Raw genomic sequence first — 25,456 nt, 5'->3', positions numbered from 1 at the left:
ACATACAGTAGAAACTGCCTGATAGAAGCTTGGAAGTCAACCTTTATTGATACAGTTCAAAAGATCACATCAGTAAAGAAATCATATACGTCTTTCATATTTGCTTCAGTACCGCTTTTTTTTTTACATTTTTTTTTTTGGATACATTGCACATGTGAAAACACAATGCCTCTTAGGAATGACATGTATCCACTCATGTAAGCCACTGCAATTGTTCCCCATTCCTGCATTCGGAAAGACTTACAAAAGGCCACAGATGCTCGAGGTTCACCGTGTTTTCGGCACTCGGAAATCTTGAATCCCACCAATCACAATGGGATATGGCCACATAAATGGAATGCATATTTTTTGACATTTACAAATTCGTCAAGTGCATTCAAAATCGCTGTGAAGATAATGATTACACGCAATAGAAGACAAGTGGTTAATGATATAGTCAATAAAAATTAATGTATGTCATTGATAAAGTGATATAAGTAGTTTACTAAGGCATTTCGATTTTTTAGATTTGATACTTGTAATTTGGGTTGTCAAAATAGCCAGGCAAATGACATAACATTTCCTTTAGCAAAGTGATTTAAAGCAACGATTTGATTTCTATGCGTTGCGTAACACCACTGTTACATGGCATAACTGAGTGAAGCACATTACAAAAGAGACAAAGAAAACAAAAAACAATGAAGAAAAGAATCCACAAGGCACTGCATATTTAAGAAATACCATTTTTTTCAACCCTTCTTTTATACCTTGCAGCCAAAATAGTTCCAAAATGCACTCACTGAACACTTCATTAGGAAGAACAACATAATAATACTGCACGTCAATTCCAAGAAGAATTAATGTTGTGTTCTGTGAGTGCATATTTAACCCAATAAAAGTATTAAGATCTGTTCAAACATGCAGAGGTGATGATTAAAAAGCTGATATGCCTCGTCTGACTGGCAAGCTGGTTGTAGACTCTGCGCACAGTGTTTACGTCGGTGGTTGGACACCTTGTCGATTATTCAAGTACTCTCCTCTATTTCTCTCAGGAAATAAATTAGATGCTCTGTGAACTGCCCTGCAGTTGCAATATGACCGTTGATGATTTAAAAAATGTAGACAAAGCATGATACAAAAGTAGAGAATCAGGAGTGAGTCTGAAAAAAAACATGAGGAGAGTCATTAACCTGATTTATGGCAGCTTGAATTCATTTTTAAATTCCATATATGCAAACAAAAACAGCGTACTGTGTTCCAGCAGTCTATGTGCGCAGATTTAAAAAATAAACATAATAACCAACAATTACATATTGTCATGTTGTAAATCACATGGTATAAAGACAAAATCCAAAGCCTCAAAGAGAAACAAAAAACAACCAAAGACACATCATGAAACTGTAATGCAAAAAACATACCTTGGAAAAAACCTTCTGTACACTTCCCTGTCAACACATATTACAAAAATGTATGTCTTTCAATATGACTTTTCCTGAATTGAAAAAAATGCTTGTTGTTGCCTAAAAAAATAGAGCATGTTGACAAAAATAGCACCAACATTTTAGCTAATCATCTTTGGAACTCAACCCAATCAATTCTGCAAAACAAAAAAAAGTTGAAAAAATCCCAAATTCTAAACCCTATTATGTTTAATTCTTGATGGTAAAGGCATAACTCAGTAGTTGATAAAGAAAACATCCAATAAATCATATTTATTGCTTCTGTTGACTTTGGTCCCAATAGGTTTTGCTGTCCTGCAACAATCATCCTGCTAAATGGTTCCCTGCATCACCCCATTCACTTTGTATGAAATAGAACATCAAGTTCAACTGCTTGGCAAATCATTAAATGGCGTGCAAAACACTGAAAAAAACACGCATGGAGAAAAAGCCTAGTCAGGTATTTTCATTCAAATTCTACGTGAGGGGTTGGAATAAACAGTGTGATTGTTCAATTACAATTATCTCATAAATTTAGTAAAGCCGTATGTCAGAGGAATTTTTAAAAACTGGAATGGCACACTATAGTGTTTTATGAAAAGCACTTTTTGTTAAACTTACAAAGAGTTCCCCAAACCCCAAAATGTTCTTTACAATAATATGTTATATGTGTCCCCACAAGTCTAAACGGGGCATTTTGGTTACAATTGCATTTGTGGAATATGAGTTAATAAACAAAATCCACCCATTTTTATCCATCAAGGGGGCGGCCATTTTGTCACTTGCTGTCGACTGAAAATGACATCACGGTTGCTCAGAGCTCAGGTACCGATCAATCACGGCTCACCTGTATTCTGAAGCTGAGCCGTGATTGATTAGTGGGGCAGCATAGAACATATTATTGTAAAGAAAATTCTGGGGTTGACTTCCCCTGTAAGGCCTCAAGAAGTATGAAAGACAAATCTTGGCTGTTTCGCTTGACAGACTTTCCCATACAAAAAAACGAAAAGAACAACTAACTGATCACGCTGGTGTTGTTTGGCGACTAGCAGAAGAATCCCAGGCTGGAGGACTGACTTCAGACTGAAGGGGCTGGTCAACAGAGTGGTCAGTCCGTGAAGTCAAAGTGGGTCCATGAGAGGGGCGGGGCTGGGGGAAGGTGCGTGGGGGGACGTTACCTGGGTCATTCATGGTCGCAGGCTGGGAGGTGGGCGAGACGGCGGTGGGCAGTGAAGCCCGGGGGGCACGCGGGATGGCGGGGGACCCAGTGGGAGCTGGACCACAGGCGGTGCTCTGGCCGGAGGGCTGGAGGCGACGGGGGACTCTGGGACGTGGCGATAGTCGGGCGGTGGCGGTGAGGGCGTGTGGATTGGGGTGCGTGGTGCCGACCTGGCTGGTTGGGATGCTCCTTTCACTCTCGTGAAGTTGATACACCGACCCTGAAGTTGAACAAAGGCACATACTTAAAGAGCACATCAACTGTTGCAAGCTGTCGTAGTACGTAGAGAATCTTCCTAAATTAAACTGACTTGCACCAAGGGTTTTAATAGGACGTATTACTAGTCCATGTGGTTTGTCGCAAATAGATTTTGACCTTGTTGCTAGTGAATGTTGCGGTGAAATGCAATTCATTTCCAAGCGCAGCATTCGAGAAATGAGAGAAAAATGTACATAATGAAGAAACTGAATAAACAAAATACTTTGGTAGAGTAAGAAAAAAAAAGTAACAGCATCATATGTTGTTTTCTGTGCAACTTCATGTTTGACATTGGCTTGTATTGTTTTGATTCACTTTTTGGGCATGTGGTATTCGTGTCTCCGATTCCTCACGTTGAGGTTTGGGCTTTTTGTTTATGATGTGTCTCTGTTTATTCCCAATAATTTGTTACATTTGTGTTTTGAATTTTCTTTCATGGTTGTTTCTTGTTTGGCCTTGAGTCTTCCACCTGTGTCTTGAATTTCCAGCTTGTATTTGTCTGTCTCATCCGTACGTAGAGATATTCCATGAGCTGTTTTCATTTCCCCAAACCTTGGCTACTCTTTTATTTGTTGAAAATGAAAGCAAACACAATGAGAATTGTCGAAGTATGTGAGACACTATAGTTGTGTGATTATTTTGGCTATTGACCCCATTCTGCTGTCTGGAATCTCAGCATGATGTAATGGTGATGTAAGTGTGGGTGACCTATGGTCAGTCAATATGTGAAGACAGTGCTGGCAGTTGTGTGCCAAAGGCATGACCTCATTTACCCTTTGGAGCGCAAAATGGCCTCCTGGGGAGACTTGTGTTCAGTGCACAGGACCTGACAACTAAGTAATTTTTGAGCCTGTGTCTATGCGCGCTTGTCTTTTGTGTTTGTAGCTCAACCTCATTCGTGCTCTGACGTCAACATAAACGATGTGGTTTGGAGCAGAGGTTACTGAGTTTACTGCGGGGAAGAGCGGAAAGCACAGTGTGTGTATGCGTGTGTGTGAAATCGTTAAGACGTACATGTCTGGAACTTAACCCGTCCGATATGTTGCGGACATACAGTACAGTTTAGCTCAATGGTTCTCAACTGCTGTCACTCTGGAACATCCCGCATCTTCCTGTTGTTGCAAGGTCACGACCCACTTTTATGGGGGTTATGAACAATAAATCATTTTTTTTTGTTTAAAAATAACATTAGAAAATACATGTACAATGTGTTATATTTTTAAGAATTGTTTCAAATTCAGTTGACTATACAGCCAAAAACATATTGCTAGCTAAGACGCCTGTGAGCCAAAGACTGAGCTGCACTGTATTTGTTTACTCACTTAACTATTATGTTCCATGTGGGGACTTGGTACACCACCATATGCAGAGGTGGCCATTCTGTCAGACTGATGGACTGATCCGTCAGTCCATCACTGACAGACACCCATTTTGTTGACGATTGACAAATGACGGAACACCTTTTAAAAATGACGGACTGACGAATGACAGAAGTGGGTTTTCATCCGTCAGTGTAATCGGCATTAACCGCATCCGTCACTGACGGTCTGTCACTTCATCACTGACGGATACCCGTTTTGCTGACGTTTTTTTTGGGAGGGGTAGGGAGATGGACTGACGGATCGACAGACTTAACTGATGGACTGACGATTACAATTCGGTTCGTCACGAAAAATTACGATGGACTGATACCCTGGCCGCTGACGGATGACGAATGAAGGACCAGCAAAATGTAGTAAAATGCCCACCTCTGTCCATATATAAAAAAACTTTCCTCAAAACATCCCACGTTATTTCGTATTCTAGTCAGTGTGTCTGCAGCCGAAAGGGCCGATTACTCATCCCATCTTACTTCCTCTTCCCGTCTCGTTCACCCCCACTACCTAATGTCTCCCTAGACTCGACTCCTTCGTTTTAACACCTGCTTCACATTGTGAACCGGAAATCGGCTTCAGATGTTGTGTGATTGCTGGCACGGTGTCATCCTTGTAGCTCGATAGCAGCAATTCACAGAGAAGCCACGCAGTTTATTTTTAAAGCCTGGAGTCTTTGTATTAAAAATCAGATAAGATCTTCTCTGACTTCTAGAAAAATCTTATGTGATCTGAGTACGGTCAGTCTTTCTTCAACAAAGACCAAGTAAAATGTTTGAACATGTCCATGTGAAACTATTTCCGACTTTATATAATGTACCTTTTTCTCTTCCTTTCAAGTTTTTCAGCATTTATTTAGACTATCATTTGCTTTTATTCGTTCAGCCGTAATCTTAATCTTGTCCCTGCGAGCCATCAGACCATGATCCAAAGACCGGTTAAAATCATGCCTCTCTTTGCAGAAACTGTTCCAATAATTCTTTTAACAGGAATTCCTCGTTTAAGAGTGTTTTCTTGGCATGGCAAACTTGTACAGCCCTTTTTGCCCTCAAAGATTAAAAGTCGCCGCTGGTTTGCAACCTTACAGGCACAAAAAAGATTCAATTTCTGTCATTGGCGCGTCTCTATTGGGTGACTTGCACTGGCTGGGTATGACGCAACATTTGCCTTTAAGAAGAAATCATGCCATTTTTCCATTAAAGTCTTATGCGGTTTGCAATGAAGCCTTAGAAATATCTCCAGGCTAGCTCATTTCCAGGCACTGGAATGCTGTGTTTCACTCAGAGTGGAAACAAGCATCTTTTAATGTAATCCTTCGATTTGAAGACGTGTTACCTGAAGTTTATTTGGGAAAATGCGCTTGCCAAACAACACAGTCCAAAAGCTGGCATTCTTCAAATAAATAGTGGCGCACAAGAGGGTATTAATGTTGCCGCAGAATGCTTGCTCTTGCCCAGTCAACAGCTGTTTCATTATTATTGTTATACATTATATTATTTAGACCTTCGTTCTACACACAAACTGCAATGTAAGTGACTCAAGCCTGACTTATTGGAAAACTTCTTTGTGGTTTGACATTGAATCTTCAGTGTTGACATGTGGATGGGTAATTATATTAGCTTTTGGAAACAAAGCTCCAGGCACCACTTTCGGTTCCTGGTAGTGGCAATATACACAATGTTTTTAGTCCTCTCAAATCATGTTAAAATTATACAAATAAAACAATGCTTTTGGACATAGTACCTGATCAAAAAGCCGAGCCCCCTAACACTACTTGAGAGCAAAAACCAAAAAATCCACCAGGAGGGAAGAAAGAGACACATAGTTGTTTCATTGGCTACTTACGTGATCGCCAGGCTGGGGTCTCATCAAAGAGACCTGGTCGTACCCGCGACGAAACAGTGCCCAGATAGCATCCAGTTTACCCTTAATTAGACACACAAAGATGGGCATTGGACAACAGGAAAACATCACAGTGTTCAAGTCAGTGCTGAACTATTAAGCAGCTTTGGTTACAGAATGGTCGCAAAAAAAAAACAACCCTAAACAAACCCAAAGCTCTACCTACTAAACAAAACACCATACTCCTAAAACGCTGTTACAGATCTGTATATAATTCTGCTTCCATTAGTTTATGCACCTAATTACATTTTGACAACTGGGATTGATGATATTCGTAACCATCGTGAAACTGAACCTAAATGTAAGTGTACTGTGAGGGCAAATGTTCTTTCCTTACATAAGGTGAGTCCAGTCAGCATGCATAGTGACTCGACTGGATTTTCCTACTGCTGACTGTGGGGTGTCGCCTTTCACCATGAATCACAGCAGTGGAGGAGTCATAGCAGAAATACACAGGCTGTACAGTTTTGCAGGCAATGTGTACAGATAACAGTAAGCACTGCTTCCCCTATGACTGGCCAATGTTGTTACATAGAGCTCTTTGTGCACGCTAAAAACACAAATACTACTGAAGACAGGTCTAATAATGGTTCAGTGTTTGGCGTGGATGTTTGTATATTTCTTTGGATATGTCAGAGGAGACCCACATCTTCCCCCCAGTTGTAGGAAAACATCACATCTTTATGTAAATGGAAGGGATTGGGGCCCGTCCGTCTGTCGAAACATTTCAGCCGCATTCGGTTCGTTGAAACTCTCTGGCAAGAGCTAAAAAATGCAGTCAAAAAGATGGCATACGATGGATTTGTAAGTTGTGTTGTTTGTGGAAAGCAAGACTGCAAGGTAGATACAGTATGCTGAATATTACGGCCATGCACTGCAACACTTTCAAATGATTACTTTGCTGACAACACTGGACCCCTTTTCCACCTCCTTCCAATTGGATTCAGGGGTAAAAGTCAGTATGAATAAAAGCACAGTTGTGGATAATGAAGGCGTTCTTTACCCGGATGGGTGTGTACCACTTCCGGTTCTGAGGCGGCTTCTTGGGAGATTTCTTGGGTTTGGGCTCGAAGGGTTCGTATTCCTGTTCTGGCATTTTCACCACCGCGTTCTTTGGCTTCTCCAGCTTTGCCCCCTCCTCGGTGGAGCCCTTTCCGCCCCAGCGCACCTTTTAAGACAGAAATGTAAATTTGATCATTTATTGTTTTGATTGCTACATTATTTAGCGGTAGTAATATGCATCACCTCCATCCTCTTGATCCCTCCAATTCCTCTTCCTCCATAATATGAGGCATCCACAGTGGGCCACTTCTTCTTTGGCAGACCATCTTCATCATCTGACTCCTATAATAGCCAAAAAGTAAAATAGCCTTTTTTGTACAGTACAAAGAATTTATGAAAGTTAAAATGCTAATTAAAAATCTATACATAAACTGTGTGTTAGTGTACTGTCTGTATAATTATTGTTTTTCAACTCACAGGCTCAGGAGGAGGTGGAGGAGGAGGTTCTTTGATCACCTGGAAAAGCAGCACAAATATGACATGTTCATAAGAGGTAAAAACAACATGGTTTTGTTTTGCTTTTCACAACCACATGAATCACAACAGCTCCTCCCTTGGAGCTTTCAGAGAGTTTTGGAGAGCCCTTATGTTCCTGTAGTTTTCAGACAAACTTTTCCTTTTCATGTTCTTACCACGGTGCAGCATAGAGGCCAGAACCACCACATGAGCAGTAGGGCCAGTAGGAGAAACAACACAAGAAGGGTGATGAGGAGAATGGTGCCATCAAACTGTGGAAGACACATAGCATAGTACTTTAGAAGAATTGCAAAGAAATTTCAGTACAAGGAAGGAAGACAATGAATGGAAGAACTTGCAGACATGATCTTATCTGAGGCATTAGCCAGAGTGGCACCTTAAAAGAATTCAAATCAGTTGGACTGCACCGTCCTCTTTCCACTACCCTTCCACCAGCTCTGAGTCAAACAAGTTACATGTGGAAGGGTCAATTGAGATGACATCCAGACGTAGCCTCTGGACACGTCCGTGGAAAGAATCGTGCACAATAGCACCTCAAAATCAAGTGAAGTAATTGCACTAGAGGCAGTTTTCCAAGAAAAATAGTGACAATGGTATTTTTGCTGAAGTCAACAAACAACTTTCCAAATGTTTCAACAGTAGAAAGGCTGCCTTCAGGCTTCTACTATCAGTGGTCAGTCTCGCGTTTCTTTTTGTTTTTCCTCGATGACAGCAGTTCATGTAATCTGGGAGATCCCTAAGCGAATCCATCAGTAACTTTGAGCTCAATGTCTGGGAGCCAAGTATGGTTCCCATTACATACGACAGATGAGGATCAGATGCGGGTTGACTTAAACCGATGTATCTTGCGGACAAAGACGCACGCTATTTATCAGAAATCAGCGGTAACGCCGTCAGAGAGAGACAGACACCACCGGGGAATGATTATCTGTTTCCTCGAAGTCAAATAGTACGTTTGTGAGTTCCATCAAAATTGCTGGCACATTTATGGCTGAACGTGACTCCACTGCTTTCACACAGCATAATTTGGACATGTCCTCCAATACCTCAATCCATGTTGGTCCACCAACATTGTAGACCCCTGAAGTGGGTGATTTTCATAGGGGTAGCTGACAATGACCAATGTTATTCTTTTTATTAAAAGACACTGTACCTTCAAAAAGATTTTGTGGCTGCTATTTCGAGGTCGAAGTAGTACGCAAATGCAGTGGTTTGTTTTCATGACCCAACATTACAAACATAAATAATGCACTTTTTGGTTAAGATACAGTATCCAAAGGTTGGAGTTTGAGTTTGAGTTTCCTGAACAATGGATGTCCTCCATGTGTTTAACCTTTGTTTCGTATGCCATGCTGTTTTTGTTAAATTCATTCGCTATGATATCACTCTTATTTAATCAGCTGACAGTAATCTATCCTTCGATGAAAATGCAAGCCAGATCATGGTTAGCAAACCGAAACACTTGGTGGATACGTGGCTACAGTTGAAGAGGACAGATAGATGATTGGAAACCGCACGCGAAAAATAAAGACATATTCATTAAAACAAATAAGCTGCTACTTACACACTCTGTGGTGGTGATGTGCACATTGCTGCTGATGAAAGACAGACCGTCGTTCATGCTCACTTGAAGATAAATCACCCTGAAACAATAACGACAACCACAATTTAATTTAAGGATGGAGCATGCGTGTCAATGCCAAGCATGTTTTTATTTAGTCTGATGTACATTCGAATGAAGTCATTGAATTTGGTACCAAATAACGTCATTGAACCGTCTGATAAGGAGGTAAGGTCAACCTAGCCTCTAGTCATTACCAAATATATAACATATATATAACAAAACACACAGTCACCTCAGATGATGTAAAACTAACATTTGGGCGTATAAATGTTTGAAAAAAGTTGTGAATTAGTTTCCAAACTACTCTCAGTAGCTATCCAGTTTTTTTTCTCACTTATAACTGTGCTAGTTGAGTACACCAAGTGTACAAAAGTGAAAGACCAAGTTCTGAGGAACCAGAATTTAATTTAATTTAATGCGTTTTCCAAGAGATGTGCACAAAAAGATTGGATGCATTTAAATAGGAATTATGATAATAAATAGTTAACATCAAGACAAAATTGATCCATCTATTTAAGTTTACTAAGCCCTCATGATGCCCTAAATCCTGCCCTTCTGCAAGGGTGGAAAAACAATCCCACGAAATCCTAGTGACCTCTGGTGACCCTTTGGCAGTGAGTTCCTAAAAACATGTGGATGAAAGGGACCCTTTTGTGCGGCCCCACCTCAAGCGCCTCACTTGTTTTGTACTGTTAGAACCAGGTGAACGTGAAAGAGGTTTAGCAGATGGAAAACAGGCCACCCAACTGATAAACCTGCTTTAACACTGACACACAAAAGACTGCTTGCCTTTAAGAAAGGGGGTAGATAAGGGAATGCTTAGTGGGTGCAGTTCATCAACAGAACCATGCATGTGATGTTGACACTATCATTACGTGAGTCCAAAAATGGCTGTTTGATGCGCGATATATGTGGTGGGGTGGCTTCTTCCAGATGTGGTTTGGTTATTCACATCACAAACTCTGATCGTAATCAGCAACATATGTGATAAAGTGAAAGTGGAATACGTCAACCAAAGCACCATGTTAACAGGCCACTTTACAGAAAGCAGAAAATTACCCGGAGGAGGTTTCCAGAGAATAGAGTAGAGAATTTAACAGTTTGTCATTTTTAGATCACTTTCTCTATTCTCGTACAGCTTGAGCTTACAAATTAATTTGTGTGCTTGAATAATGTTCACCTGTGCACCTGTGCCTTAATTATTCATAAATAATTGGTTACGCCTGGTCTAGTTCACCCTTCAATCCCCCCTCCCTCACCAATCTCCTACCTGTGTCTTCTCGCCTCATTATTAGTTCAGTCTATTTCCTGTTTCTCTGGCTGAATTTTTGTCTCCATGCTCTTGAAAATCCGCCCCATATGTCAGTATTTGCTTGCTTTATTTGTTTGTTGTCAGTTTATAGTTATTTCATTTAATTCTGTGGTTCACACATGATCTGCTGTTTTAGTTCACATAACCACAGCTTGCGTTTCCATATGCAGTAACTGAATTCTAGATACACGATATGTTGCACATATCTATTTTTAGATTAGACATTGATCTTGTAAAAGGGTGTATAAATGTTACTTGAAGGAGTATAATTGGGTTTGTCACTGTTCAAGTATAATTTGATCTTGATTGATGTGTGCTTCCTTATATAAAAACATGCTGGCATCTTTCATTGAGGCCATTAGAGTGTGTGCTTGTGGTCTAATTAAGAACACAAAAATAGTTAATTAGTAGTGTGCCAATAAATAAATGGATCTTTTTCACTGCCAATGAAATTTGGCGGGAAATGATCAGACATTTAATGTCTGATCAGCTCTTGTTTTGATACAGATTGCAAAGGAAATATAACCAAATGTGTGTGTGTGTGTGTTTTTTTTTTTTTTTTGTATCAATGTATGCATTTAGATACTGGCAACAACCATTTTGACAAAGCACGTGACAAAATTTCCTTTAAAAGTGCCAAGTAACGGATAGATCATCGGACGTTTTGCAACCACCAGGGAAGCTAACAGTTAGCCTGGGTTCTATTTCTTCTACTATTCTTCTTTGTTTGTATTTTCTGTCAGTCTGGATGCCCTGTGGCGCCGTGCTGTCACAATACAGTCTCGGTATGAGAGTGACGTTATTTTGTGTGTGGAGTGCTGTTTTGGTCATCTCTTGTACACCATTCGTACTACCATCGTAAGCTACACGTTGCGTATTTTCTCCTCGCTATGTTTGGGATCTCACTTTAAAAAAAACAAAAAACAATCAGTTAAGATGTTATAAATCCATAGGGGCTATGTTGTGTACCACACTGAATTAAAAGATACATACAGTAGATGAGTAGCTAGCATAGGGAACTCATAAAACTCCCTAAAAAGCATACCATAATATAAATTGCTACCATATCATCTTTTCACTGTATATTTATGGAAATATGACAAATGAGTTAATGTTCCAGATATATCTGGATACATTGAAAAAGCCTAAAACATCACACTAAATGACAATAATATGTATTTCTCGTCAGTAAACCAGCCTCCAGTTTTTGTAACTGAAATTCCAAGATGCAAAAATATTTTTAATGGCCATGTGTGCTGAAAAGCTGCAAAAGGGCTCTCCCTGCGGGCTTTCCACCATGCTGTGAAGTGAGAGACGTGCACATACACAACACATGGCGTCACGTTTGAAAGACCCCCACTCGCCGGTCTGCCGCTTTGATCAGCCCAGCGAGGCTGATCAAGCTGATGAGATGACCACCTTTTTGTTAAGGGACACAGTGAAATGTGGGTTAAAAAAAAAAGAAAAGTTGGTTAGTTGGTTTGTGGGCTGTGAAGTCATAGTGGCAGCAAACGAAGCAGAGAGGAAGAAGGATGGGGAGGGAGATGGTTGAAGTGTCAGATGCCTAGGTGGTGATGCATGAAGCCATGCATGAAGCCATGGAAAGTTACAGAGGATTTTTAATCGGGACGCTCTTGTCTTGAGTTTGAGGCCGGAAAACAATTTTATGACTTCTTTGCCATGGCATCAATCATGAAAACGTCAGTGCGATGCATAATGAAATGTCTCCACAATGCTGCTGCCATGTTAATATCTTCAACATCATCATCATCATCTGTAAATTTGGTTTGTTACTCTTTCGAGAAAAAGCTGTTGTAAATTGTGAAAGCACAATACACCAATCTCCATTGAAAAAAAGACTTGCACTTACTTCCCAACTTGGTCAATGACAGGAGCTGGACATAGCAGGAAGGTGTTTTCTACACTTGCAGGCTTCTCATCTAGAACGTAAATCAAGCACATTTTCATTTTCACATGTAATTTTGGTTCATTCCAGAGCATTACAGTTAACTCCCACTACTGTGGAATAAAAATAAAAAACACTACTGTGGTGTTTACTTACTGATTGTGATGGTGTCGTTGATTTTAAAGCTGCATAGCACCTGGTTGATGTTCCTGCCATGGAGGAACCCGTTGCCCCTCACCACCACTTGGAAAGTCTCTGGTTATATGCCAACATTTAGGACACATGAGACTAATATGCCAAGACAATAGGACATTTAATACTGCCTTGTTCAAGTGGTGTAACGGGTCAGGTATGAACTGAATTGTATATCAACTCCGGCCAAAAGACCTTACCAATACCAGGTCATCAGGTACTCATAGTGTCCTGTTGGGGTGAACTGTCAGAGAATTTAGCTTGCCATGGGCAAGAGGATCTTTGGGTAGAGGACAGTTTCACAGAGGTTTGGCTCACTAGTACATGAGAAGTTGCATGCTTGTCAGTAATCACTGTTTCTCATGCCTTGGCCGGATTGTCGTGTAATGGGTGTGTTAGGAACCAAAACCTCAGCACAACACGGGCGAGTGAAGTTGGTTAAAAATGTATTGTGGTTCTTTTGAGCAGGAACAGTGGTTTGGCACAAGGCAGAATAATCAAACTCACAGTCTCTCTGGCCTGAGTTTGAGTTACTCCAGGGCATCAACAGGTAACATACCAAATTGAGACTGAAAGTGCAGGATGGCAATGAACTAATTTGCCTTCACTATGGCGATGGATCCAGTTTTAAGAATATTTTTTTTTCTAAAAGGACATAATTACCCCGTTTGAATTGAAGTTGATGTCCATGAGTGCATTTTTATATCATGACAGTGATGACCTCATTTCCTCTTGGCTGGATCCTAAAAAAAACTGTCTTGCACTACAGTTACATGTGACCTGGAAGTCCATATATGTATAATTTTTCTGTCTGAGGTCATCATTTGATGAGTCAACATCCAGTAATGAATGGCACTGCGTGTAGGTGTGTGTGGGGTGGGTGTGTGTGTGCGAGCAGCTCTCACCTCCTGCACACACGCTGGATGGCTCGGCTGCCAAGATCTCAATGCAAGATTTCTTGATGATCTGAAGGGCAAAAAGAAAAAACATTTTGACATCACACGTCATTTCCACTGTATGTTCCAGTTTGAATCACACAATATTTGATTCAAACCTCAAAACCACACAATTCAAACCAAATGATATCAGATTGCTTACAGCAGCACAATGCAAATGTCTTTCTTTGTACAATGAAGCCTTTGTTTACCGAATCGATAACACCCCGGAGAGCGTGGAAGCCTCCCAAAACAGGAAACACATGTTCGATGGTGTCTGCAATGGTGGCCAGCTTTATTTATCCATGAGGGGAGACATCAGGTGGGAATGCAAAGAGGAAAAGAGGGACTTGATTAGGATTTAAAAAGTTCTTATTTGACACTTTGCACAAGGTTAATGTTAATGTTGGATCATTCTCTCCATTCTAATACTTCTCAAATATATCCACACTATATCATCACAGGTTTTGCTTTCATCACTGTTTTTTTGTTAGTTAGCGGGGTTACACAAGCTGAATTCGATGAGATTTAAGTGACGATCACGATAAAGGCCAGTCCATCTTAAACTACTGTAAACCCTAACCCGAACAGTCTTTAGATACATTGTCAGGCTTCAAATCCAAGTTGTAGTGCTAACGAGTGCCCAATGTTGATCAATTTCTAGTTGTAAACAGGTAACATACAATACCTGAGTCTCGTTGAAGTCTTTAACGCCAACACAATACACGATGGCTCCAAGCGATCTGGCTCGCTCAGCCTGTTGTAAAACAGTTCCGCATGTGAATTCTTCCCAGAAAAACAAGCAATCAAGCAACGGGTGTCCCACGGCTTCCCGAAATGTGTAACGTGTGAAATTTGTGCAACTCGAATGCTGCGCTTGCTACCTCTTGCTGTGCGGTGATAAGTTGTTGTTCCTGCAGTTCTCCGTCTGTCAGTGCTATAATTACGCTGGCCTTGCCTGCAAAATAAGAACAGTGATGGTACAACCACAGCAAAATCTGAAGTAAATAAAGAGTGCCAATAAGGAATGCATTATTTCATGAATAATCATGAAAACAGTGTTCAGGTCTAAGCGTTTTGTTAGACCCTGTTAATGATTAGACAGTAAGTGCTTACCAAAGTTCTCCTGGTATATCTGCTCATTCGCCTTTAACGAGAAGATAGGCCGATCAGAATGTGCCAGAGAAACTCAAACTTCACATTTTTTATTTCAAACGCAATCACTAGAAACTATGCACTAGGTGTCATTTGTTAATGTCCTTCATAAATAATACAGAGCCGGGCTTCAACTGCCTACCTTCTGCAGTCCAAGGTGCATAAATGTGTCTCCACCAGGAGTCTCTCTTTTAAGCGCATTCAGCCCCTTTTGGATCTCCACTCTGCAAAAAAATAACACATCCATACATGTTTGCTTTGAAATAGTGTCGTCAGGAACAGATACACGGTCATAGGCGTTCATTTACAGCAGTGTGTCTTTGGGGGAACATCTGCTTTAACTCTGGTGCCATGCTTTGAATTAAGTTTGCTGACGATTGCTTCCTTTTTGCGTGAGAGCATGTGGCACTGCACTGTCATGCGGTTTGGGGCTTTAGCCTCCTCAGCTACTCACCCCGACGATATTAAAATACTAATATGCATAGTGAAAGTACATCTTTGTCTTACCTTTTCTCAGTAAGTTTTAGGATGGTGGATGCTCTTGAGGAGAATGTTATGAAGGACATCCTAAGCATGGGACTGGAGGGAAAAACAAGAGGAAAGAATGGCCCTGAGGACTTGCATTTTTGTTAATGGTCAGTAAGGGGACAATAACAATTTTGGAAACCACAACAGACAAAACAAGAGACATTTTATCAGCCAAGTTCAAATCCTTAACAAAAGCATTTTGAGGAGGGGCTCTATGGTTTCATCCTGACTACAGCAACATAATTAATCGGCAAAATAGAAAAAAAAATTTAATGTTAATGTATCTGTCCGTATGTTAATATGCGACAGACAGGCAATAGGACTGTACGATTATTTGAATCTGGGGAGAATTTGTCATGACAAAAAGAACTTGTAAATACTCAAACAAAATTTTGAAAACATTGTTAATTTGTAATTCCTGGTTCATGGCGAGTGCGGTAAGGACCGGCTTCTACCGTTTGCATTCGGAGGCCATAATGACGTAAAATCTAATGATTGTCCCACCCATTTTCGATTGTGCTTGTCGTTATTTGGGTCGCGGGTGAGCATGGACCTATCTCAGCCGACTTTTGCAGGAAGTGTGCATGACCAAGACAAAACAAATTCCAGGGCACACATAGAGAAACAATTTTCATTTGTACCTTAGAACCATCACCAAAAAAGAACACATTTAGACCTTTAATGGTTTACAAAGATGATTTTCTTTCTTATAAAGTAAGACAGTTGAGGCTTTAGTCACTCCTGCTAATTTAACTCCTCAAGCGATTGAAACACTAACTTGCAAAGTGTTTGAACATATGCTGGGATGTAGCAATGGAAGGGATACATTTAATTTTATTACTCTGCGATGTGTGTATGGATGTGTGTTTCTATGTGCAGAACTTCGTCATGGGGCTTCAGGAAGTCCAGTACAGAGGAAAAACGTTTTTAAATTGTCCACAGTCGTAAAATAGTTTTATACGACCTCATACGGTTCCGTTGAATTATTAGAAGCTCACACAAAACATGACTATTGGCCTTAAACTAGCACAAACTGGCCTTGTTGATAGCATTGCATCTTACCTTTTGAATTTCTCTGCTAAATTTTCCACAAAGTAGTAGATTTCGTCCCAGTGATTCTGCACACTGCCAGACCTGAAATACAAATGCATGCCTTAAATCATTTTTTGGTTAGCAGTACACAAGAATTATTAAGGCAGCCTTCTCTCAATAGACAATAAAAAGGCCACGATGCAGACTTGAAGACTTTTTTCATTAGTGTAGTCGAGTACATGTTTGGGAATTTGCTTTTATCAATTTGTTAAAGTAGCTGAGATGGAATTGTTGCTATTGCTAATGTGTGAGCTTTCAAAATGCTTTAAATTGAATGTCAGAACACTACAACTGCAGGTAATTTCAATATTTCACTATTTTATCCTTGTGAAATGTAATAATTTAAAACTACATGGCATGCACAGCTTTGTTTTTTGCGAGAATGCTAGCGATCAAGTTCCTTTCCCCATATGTAATAATGTGTAGGCTTATAGCTGATAAAACAAAATAGCCAGCAGATGATTTTACTCACATTTGAACAGCTTTTATTAAAAAACAAAACACTCGAAAGCTAAGCTAATACGTGAGCTCAATCCATTAGTGACTTGTGAATGGTAGGTTAAAGCATTTGTCCAGACTAATTATGACTGAAAGTATGCTCCCAGGGGAGCACTATAAGACTGGACTATTAATGGACATAATAAAAAACCATACGGAGCAACATTTCCTCTCGGTGAAATGTTTGTGTTTGCTAATTGCTCATTTGATTAAGGGTATGCAATACATTAGGAGACTTCCGACACAATGTGAGCAGTCATCAAGTTAGGAGTTAAGAGAGAGAGATGACACATGGGAAATGAGCTAACCGACTGTGGTAAAAACTACAGCCCCATTCAGATGATGACGCCTACTCGGAGTCAAGTTCAAGGGAGACATAATGTTGTTGTAGGTGTTGACTGACTGATGTAACAATATTAGATGAAAACGCGCCAACATGTGTGTTGCTGTTTCTCTCTTTAAAGGACAGAAGGTCAACACTGGTTTTCCCACGGTGCTCGCTTGGCAGCTTAAGACGGGTGCACATATAGGCCTGATTATTGGATGTCTGTGAAAGATTATCCCGAGTGACTATCCTGTTGTGTAGGGTGTGTTACGAGTGATTTGTATTCAGAAACGCTCTGGGTCGAAAATCCTAAATGTTAAACATATTCAAAGTTTCCATTTGCGAAGTTCTTACTGAGGTCAAAAAGGTGAAATTGAATGATAGCCAATATGAAAGAGAACCGAAGCTCATGCTCTAGCTGGAAACAAATAGAATAGTACAGTATTTGTGTAATGTCTCACAGGGCAGCAACATCAAATACTGTACATTGGCTGAGGTCATTACTTGCCGAGTTTTTGATTGATTGCTTTTGGCAGTGGAATTCCATGGTACATAGAAAAGACTTTGTCACGCCAAGTCACATCACATATGTGATGAGATGAAGAAAGTGAGAGGAGTTGACTCATATTCCCAATGAGGAGAGCAATGGCCGATTACAGCAATGCTCCCCCTCCATAACTCTTGAGTTTGAGAATTCCCCGTGCAGACCACACATGCTGGAAATATCTCCTCCCAACACAAAGAGGTCTTCCACAATGACACGGACTCCATGAACTCTGCTTGTGCACAGAAACAAATGGCAGCCAACGTTCTACCTCAGCATTTTGTCCCCTCTTGTTCTGATAAATACCCCACCGCCCTACACGCACGCACAAACACATGAAGGCTTTCTCGTAATGCTGACTGGGCTAAGAAGTAGGACAAGATCTTAAAGATAAAAACATTGTTGATATGGTGTAAGCGCATGTAGAAGGATTTCACAGTCAGCCTCACAGATTTCGACTTGAAGGAACTGTGGACAGTATTTCGGAGCAGATTGTACCAGAGAAGAAATAATGCCCATTTAAAATGACATATGTGACTATTTATTTAACATGGTTTATTTGCTAATCCTTTTATTTTATTTGGCTCACTCCCTTTGTGTGAGGTGGCTGGCGTCGTGGGACCGAGGTCTAGCTTGCAGTTTCACTCACCTGTTCAAACACCACCGGGGAAAGGAAGTGGTCCATTTTGTGTGACTCTTATTTTGCTCCCCCCCCCACTCATTTCTTTTGAAATCATAATTTGGTGGTTTGAGCTGAGCTCGAATTTGAAATGGTTTGGGGTTTTTCAAAGGTGAGGGGGCGTTAGAATGTGCGAACAAAGCAATTGAGGCCAAGTTACATAATCAGAAACCATTTAGTATCCACAAATGCTAGAAGAGGTTTAGACCAGGGTCCTCAATAGGCGAGCTTCCAAGGCTTTGCCCAGGACTTTTATAACATAATTTTGACAAACGTTTTAATTTAATCAGTGCGATTGAGGGACTTACAAGGATTTTAACCGAATGGCAGCTTTTGTGATCATCCATTTTCAGTACTGCTTCTCCTCAATAGGGTAATGGGTGAGGTGAAGCCTGCCCTAGCTGAGAGATTCGGTGATTATGATGTGAAATGGAACAACAGCCAATTAGGAAGTGACTTGAAACTCGCGGGACACAAATGAAGGAGCAATTGGTTGTGTTGAGTGCTTGTAAAACGTGTCTCGCGAGTCGTTCACCACAATATGACAAGGATAAATGGTTGCCATAATGTATTTAGCAATTAATCTAGCAGTTAGTTTAGCTCCTTCTATTCCTTCTTCTACTACGACTCTTTGTCCTTCTTGCGCTCTGGATGCCCAGTGGCACCACGCTGCTTCTCACATATCTGTTTGGGTATAGTACAAAAGACATCTGGTTCTGAGCAGTAGACTCTCGATTGTCAGTGCGTGTGCTGTGTTGTTCGTCTCTAGTTGACTCAATGTTAAAAAAATCAGTTTTTGTGTACATGTGACAGACTTGATGTCTTGCAGGACTTTTTACACCGTTCCCATGTTAATTTTCAGGAGATGGTTTTGTATTTGTCAGTGTGGGAAACCTGATCCTGATCATGGCATATTATTCCTTTGTGGAAGAATGGTCATATATTATGGCTTCGTCACTAGGCAACAAAATTTCATGGTCACTGACAGTCATAGCAGCCGGTGAGAACAGTCTGTTGGAAACAATGTTGTGCACCATTTTCCCACATGTTTCAGCAGCAAGGTTGGTGATGTGAAGGACTTTGTCTGTGGGATTACACGCAGATTGGAAGTGAGCTAATGTGAAAACTCTGCTTGCCTCTTTTGCCTGCCAGATAGTGTGGCAACGATTTACCAAAAGCTTCCATCTGAGGGCCAAGTTTGTGTGCGTCTTTAACCTTCTTTCAACACAGCTGGCAAACACGTCAAAACATATCGCAACTGCACTATTAACACCCACTGTTGTGATGCGCTAGCATTCTAACCTGATCTTGCTGAGTAGGTAAAACACAGTGTCTCTGTGAAAAACAAAATGAGTCAGATACTCCTATGTAGACCTGGGGGAGGCCGAAAGACAAAATTAGAGAGAAAAACAAATGAGATACTAAGGAAAGACAAAAGCAGCATTTCCACAATGTCAGTAGAAAAAGAAAATGTTGTAAGATTCTTTAGAGCATATAAATCAATCTGTATCTTCATGATGAGATGGAGTGTGGAATCTAGAAAACATGTCTCCTTATGGGACCATTGCAAAAATAATTGCAATTTCTTACAGCCTAACTATAACAATAATTTCAACTGCAATCTTGTTTGTTCATTCAAATGAGCGCTATAGATTATTCAAATTGAGATGTCTTTTAATCCAGTGATAACTGAAAATGTAAGACAATGATTGTTGTAAATGCTAAAATAGCACATGTAAAACACCAGTTTAAATATTATATCACAGATTAGGTTCAAGTGTATTTATACATTTACACATTTATCAAAACAATGATCACTGGGAGTGAAGATGAAGATTTGTACATAATTGCTTTATTCTTAATGGGAAAAATTGGTGATCAGTTGATTACCGGTAGTTTTTGTCTTCTGAGACTGAATTAACAGCGCCGCTGCTGTTTGCAGCCAAGTATGGCCTCAATTCTGTCTCAAATGCATCAAGACACGATTAGTCAACAATCAGTTGCACACAATTTTCCAAATTCAATTATTGGCCTATCCCTACTTATTAGGGATTATTTGTAACAATATGTACCTCTGGCAAAGGTAAAAGTCAAGATATGGGGCCTAAACCAAGTTAAGCCAGAGTGGACGGGACGTCAGCGAGGGTAGATGACAGCATGTGGGAAAATGCCCTGTTGGTCTGGAGGCTTTGTGGCTTTCGGCTTCATTCTCACGCTTCAAAGTGTGGAAGAAGGAAAAATAAAATTTCAAAAATCCCTACAGCAACCAAGACGGCTGTCTGCCATTCCAACTGGGCCTATCCAGACCACCCCAGCCTGTAGCCAATAATGGCGCTCCAATTCAACTGACTGGGCACAAAGATTTGTTTGTTTAAAACCACTAACCTACTTTTACAGCTAGTGCTACACTATGACTCTTAACTGCAGAACTGCTGAGCTAATGCACATACAGTATATACAGGTACATGCAACTGAAAGGGAATGTTTTGAAAAAAATCAAAAAGGGCATGTAGAGAGACATTTTATATTTCTGTTTTATTACCCCTTAAATGTTTATTCTTAACAATACAAACACCCACCTCCTCCACATCCACCTTGATGATAACTTTGTCCTAATACGTGTGGCTTTTTAACACTGTGCATCCAAAAACACCGCAGATCTGCTTAAGAATTCCAGGCTAATGCAGATATGGTTTCTTACATCATGTAGTAAATTGCTATTGTATGTTAAACTGAGGACTCTTTAACATAATCCGCAACATAGCCTATGTACCGTTTAACTATACAATAAAGGCATGTGACCAACATACTCTCAATATGTTGTCGTTAAAACAAAGAGTTGACAAACTCGTGGCAAAGTTTCAAAGTGGATATGGACTCCTATCACACATTTTTTGTAGTATTTAATCTAGTAGAACATGCTCACACTGTAGAAGCTGATATCAAGAGATTGCGACCTAAAAATAACATTCATTGCGGTTAAGAGGCTAGAACATCTTTTATCATTTGGTTCCAATGCATAAGGAAAAACTTTATGGTTGCATTACTCCATGCCATATAAATCCTGGATCCAATGCACGCCCAATAAATCATACTAAGGCCAAGAAAGTCTGAGATATAGATTGATGGTAGCATTTGTACTAAAACTCACTAGAATAACACAATAAAAGAATTATCTGTTCCACTGTAGGTGATGGTGATGCTCATTACAAAGTGGGTGCCAAGTTCAACGGCAAGCTTTTTTTCTCCCAATCTCCAGCAGATTGTGGCTCACTGACACACTTGGCCCCAATGCAAACAGACTTCAGTTCATCTTCTATACCGCTTCTCCTCGCTATGATTGCGAGTGTGCTGGAGTCTATCCCAGCTAAATTTGGGTGAGAGGCTGGGTACACCCTGGACTGGTCGCCAGCCTGTTGATGGTTTGGATCTGTTGAAGGAAGCCAGAGTACTTGGAGGAACCCCAACAGACTGACAGCATTTTGTTTAAACTCCCCGAAAGAAGGCCAAAGCTGAGATCCAAACCCAAAATCTCCAAACTGTGATGCAGACATGCAAACCTCTAGCTACCTTCATGGCAAATCTAAGTCTTGTATAAATCTACTAATTAGTTGATAAACCTTTGTACTTTGTAATATAAACAAACACAAGAAAGCTAGTGGGAGAAATAAGTAGATGCTGCTCCTTCCCGGCACTCTGCCTTGAGCCATAAAATAAGGTCATTAAACCCTGCACATCTGTGGGAAAACCAAATATGATCCCTTATTGGAGACCTGTACCCACACTGTTGGGTTTTTGGGTTTCTATTCACATTCCCAGGAATAGAGCTCTATCACTCATGAAAAGTACTACTATTCTGCATTCTCTGTTCCATATGGATTAAGTCCGGTTCATGCTGTGTCTGCAAAAAAAAAAAAACACCCAAGGGATGAGGCTGGGCAGAGGTTTATTGAGATTACTAGAGAGCTTCCTCTTGTTTGAAGTCCAACCGCCGTGTCTGCATGTAAGTCTTAAATCTTGCACTAAAGCTGGCACGAGAGCTAACAATAGCAGTGGCCTATATTCACGTTATTCTTAGCATGTGGCTGTGTTTTAGGCAACAAAGCAAGTCAACAATGGTCTCCACATCTGGACAGCAGCTCCGTGTTTTAGCTTTTAATTCGAGTTGTGTAGCAGATTCTTGTGGGCTCAGCATGTCAAACATAAATCCGTGTGGGTAGAAGATGTATATTCCTGATAAAGACATTCATCCGATTTGGAGATCTGCTGTCCTACATTTTTTTTTCAAGATTTTTCCAGACGTACAGCCATAGTTATGCCCTATCTTGTCTCCATAGATCAGTAAATGGATGGATAGGTTAGAGTTGGGAGGATGGATTGGTGGTTGACAGGCATCTTTGCACGATGCTACATTGTTGGAAAGATGGACTTAAAGTTGGAATGATAGATATGGGTTGGTCCCCGAAAACGAGGTCCACCGCCAGCTGCGGATGGTGACACCGTTTGAGTCAATATTTTTTCCTTCAAAACATATCACCAAATTTGACTGTTTCCAATATTGCATATAAAATATAGAACAAATAAGAGGTTTGTGCTGTTGTGTGTGAATGTATTTTGAGCAATGAGTAGTAGCCGCCATGACTACCGGTACTTCCTGTTTGTGATATGCCAACACCCCCATGTAAACAGGAGCACTTTATACCCATGAAATGCATCAGTTTCAAAAACAGTCGTTACCAATAAACTGGCAGAATGTACAACTACAAAATACTGTGCAATCAAGTTCCGTGCTGTCCATCACGTGACAGCACATTGGCAGACAATATTCCGTTATGGTGGTTGTATTTTGAGTCCATGAAGTACAGTGTACTTGCAACTGTAACCTATGCTTCAGATAGAAGTACTGGATGGATAAATGCTTAGATTGAAGGATGATACAGTAGCTGGAAGAAGAAATTGAGAGATTTATGGATAATATGGATAGAGGGATTGATAGTTGGAGAGAGGGATGGAGAGGTGATAGTAAACAGATAGCTGGATAAAGGTGAGGACGTCTATTAAATCTACGATCAGGAGTTGATTTTCTATTTTAAGTCAATTTTGAAAATATATCTGGAAGTGCCATTGTTGTGTACTTTGCAATGATGATTCATTGCTTACTGTATTTTAAATTACACTTCCTATATGAGTGTCTTTTTTGTGAGCCGTGAAATCCTCCAAATGGAGGAATGCAAGTTTTTTTTTTTCACCATTTAATTTTCTTCACTGGCAGTCTGAACCATGCTGCCGAAATCCAGTGCCGAGATGTCACTAAACCACAGCATTTTTCCAATGTGGGAGTTCAGAAGCGCTAATGACAGAGTGATGGCTGAGTATTTGCTTTGCAAACAAGAAAAAAAGAAAAGCAGTAGGGATATGCGAGTAGGTCTAAATGGAAAGCGCCTTTTTGCGTACATTTTTGTTTAAAAGGGTGAGTGTGTGAATTCTAGATTGGGTTACAGAGAACATGACTGTATCATCCAAACAGTCGCTCGTCTTTCTGCTGATTCAGCAAACCGCAAGACCTCCTCCTCTGCTACGTCACCCCATGCACATGGATGTAGAGATGCACATTAAAACTCATGGCGCAATCATCTTCATCTTTTACAAATCCAATTTCTGACACAAAACTAAGCAGTAACGGTACCAAAGTGTTTTAGGCAATTGCATTTATATATTAATGAAAAGGACCAAAGACTTACTTATCAAGCACAAAATAGAGGTCAAAAGCGCCTTGACAAGAACTCTCTTCCTCCTCCTCTTCATCCTGTAGACCCGGTTCTGCTCTGGCGGAGGATGAGGTGAGCAAAAATAATCCAAACAAAAGCAGAGCAAGCGACATGCTCCACAATAATCTTGGCACCATTTCTTCTTTGTTTGGGGGAAAAAAAGTAGTTCCTTAGCGGCTTGGAAAAACACACACTGATACTAAAGTGTTCTCACATCCCACGAGTCCCTTTTAGATTGAAAGGGATGCAAGGGAGAAAGAAAAAGTGTCCTCTGTGTCTTTGCAGAAGCAATTAGAAATGGGGGGGGGAAAGTTTCCTGTCACAGAGTCAAAACATGTTGAAAGTGGGGCAAAAAGGAGGTGAAGTAGCGAAGCGTTGTTGGCACTAGAAGATCTGGGAACCCGTGGGACAAGCTGGACTCAAATGGACTAGGTTTCATATTTCATCTTAAGCAGGAGAGAACCAGAGAGAGAGAATGAGAGAGCGAGTGAGAGGAGAGAAAATGGGTCAGCATCCCATTTTGCTCCTCCCATGTCAAACTGGGAATAAGAGCGGGGAGGAATAGGCTGAGGATCCCTAGCTGTGATCTCAAGCATTTACATGGGATAAAAACACACAGATCAACATCATGCATGGTATAGGAACTCGGTCAGTGGGTGGTTAGAAGCTGAGAGTCAATTTTACAGTGGGCAATTGGGGCAAAGCACTACCAGATCCAGCAGATGGTGCTCTTGAAATTCAGAAACCTTAAGGCACAAAAAACTGTGACAACTGCAAAAAAAAAAAAAGACTCAAAAACAGTCCACGCAGAATTTAGTCAAATGCTAATTTAAAATGGCAATGGAAGAAATAAAAGTAGTGAAACACGGAAAATTCTGAATACTGATGATTAGCATGATGGCAACAGTTTTACTCAATTCTCATATGTATTCCATATTTAATGAGGAATGCTGATTCTATTGTGAAACAAAAGTAAAATAGACTTATTTCCTGAGTGTTTGCCGTGCCATGCAAACAGAACACTGACTATAATTGCAAAACGTAAAATTGTAATGCTAGACTGAAGTCATCATCAACTATTGATTTAGATATTTCTGTGTTCGTTTTAAGGTATTTTCTACTTATTCTTAGGTATTTCTATTCTAATTTTATTATTATTTTTTTTTACCATGCGGTGAGAAGGGTTGTA

At 40.4% G+C, this 25,456-nt stretch overlaps 1 protein-coding gene across 2 annotated transcripts; it reads right to left on the bottom strand.

Moving 5' to 3' along the window:
- Window positions 1-63: 63 nt before the first annotated feature.
- On the bottom strand, window positions 64-24,718 carry antxr1c (ANTXR cell adhesion molecule 1c). Of its 2 annotated transcripts, XM_086015808.1 has the most exons (19): window positions 24,241-24,718; window positions 16,424-16,495; window positions 15,341-15,412; window positions 14,976-15,057; window positions 14,795-14,825; window positions 14,563-14,636; window positions 14,367-14,435; window positions 13,891-13,971; window positions 13,649-13,709; window positions 12,708-12,806; window positions 12,516-12,585; window positions 9,274-9,352; window positions 7,865-7,960; window positions 7,650-7,688; window positions 7,416-7,514; window positions 7,174-7,338; window positions 6,114-6,194; window positions 2,597-2,857; window positions 64-2,510 (listed from the first exon to the last, which is right to left on the bottom strand). In XM_086015808.1, exons 1-18 carry the CDS (start codon window positions 24,402-24,404, stop codon window positions 2,606-2,608), a joined length of 1,686 nt encoding a protein of 561 aa, XP_085871934.1. In that variant the 5' UTR covers window positions 24,405-24,718; the 3' UTR covers window positions 64-2,510; window positions 2,597-2,605. The 2 variants fall into 2 exon arrangements, with proteins under 2 accessions (XP_085871934.1, XP_085871933.1); XM_086015807.1 differs by having other exon boundaries at window positions 64-2,857.
- Between the last annotated feature and the right edge of the window lie 738 nt (window positions 24,719-25,456).

The sequence above is a fragment of the Filicampus tigris genome, chromosome 19 (genome assembly GCF_054856515.1).
Source record: "Filicampus tigris isolate MCC_2025a chromosome 19, RoL_Ftig_1.0, whole genome shotgun sequence".
Taxonomy (NCBI): Eukaryota; Metazoa; Chordata; class Actinopteri; order Syngnathiformes; family Syngnathidae; genus Filicampus; species Filicampus tigris.
The sequence above is the reverse complement of the archived record's forward strand: the minus strand, read 5'-3'. Positions and strand labels throughout refer to the sequence as shown.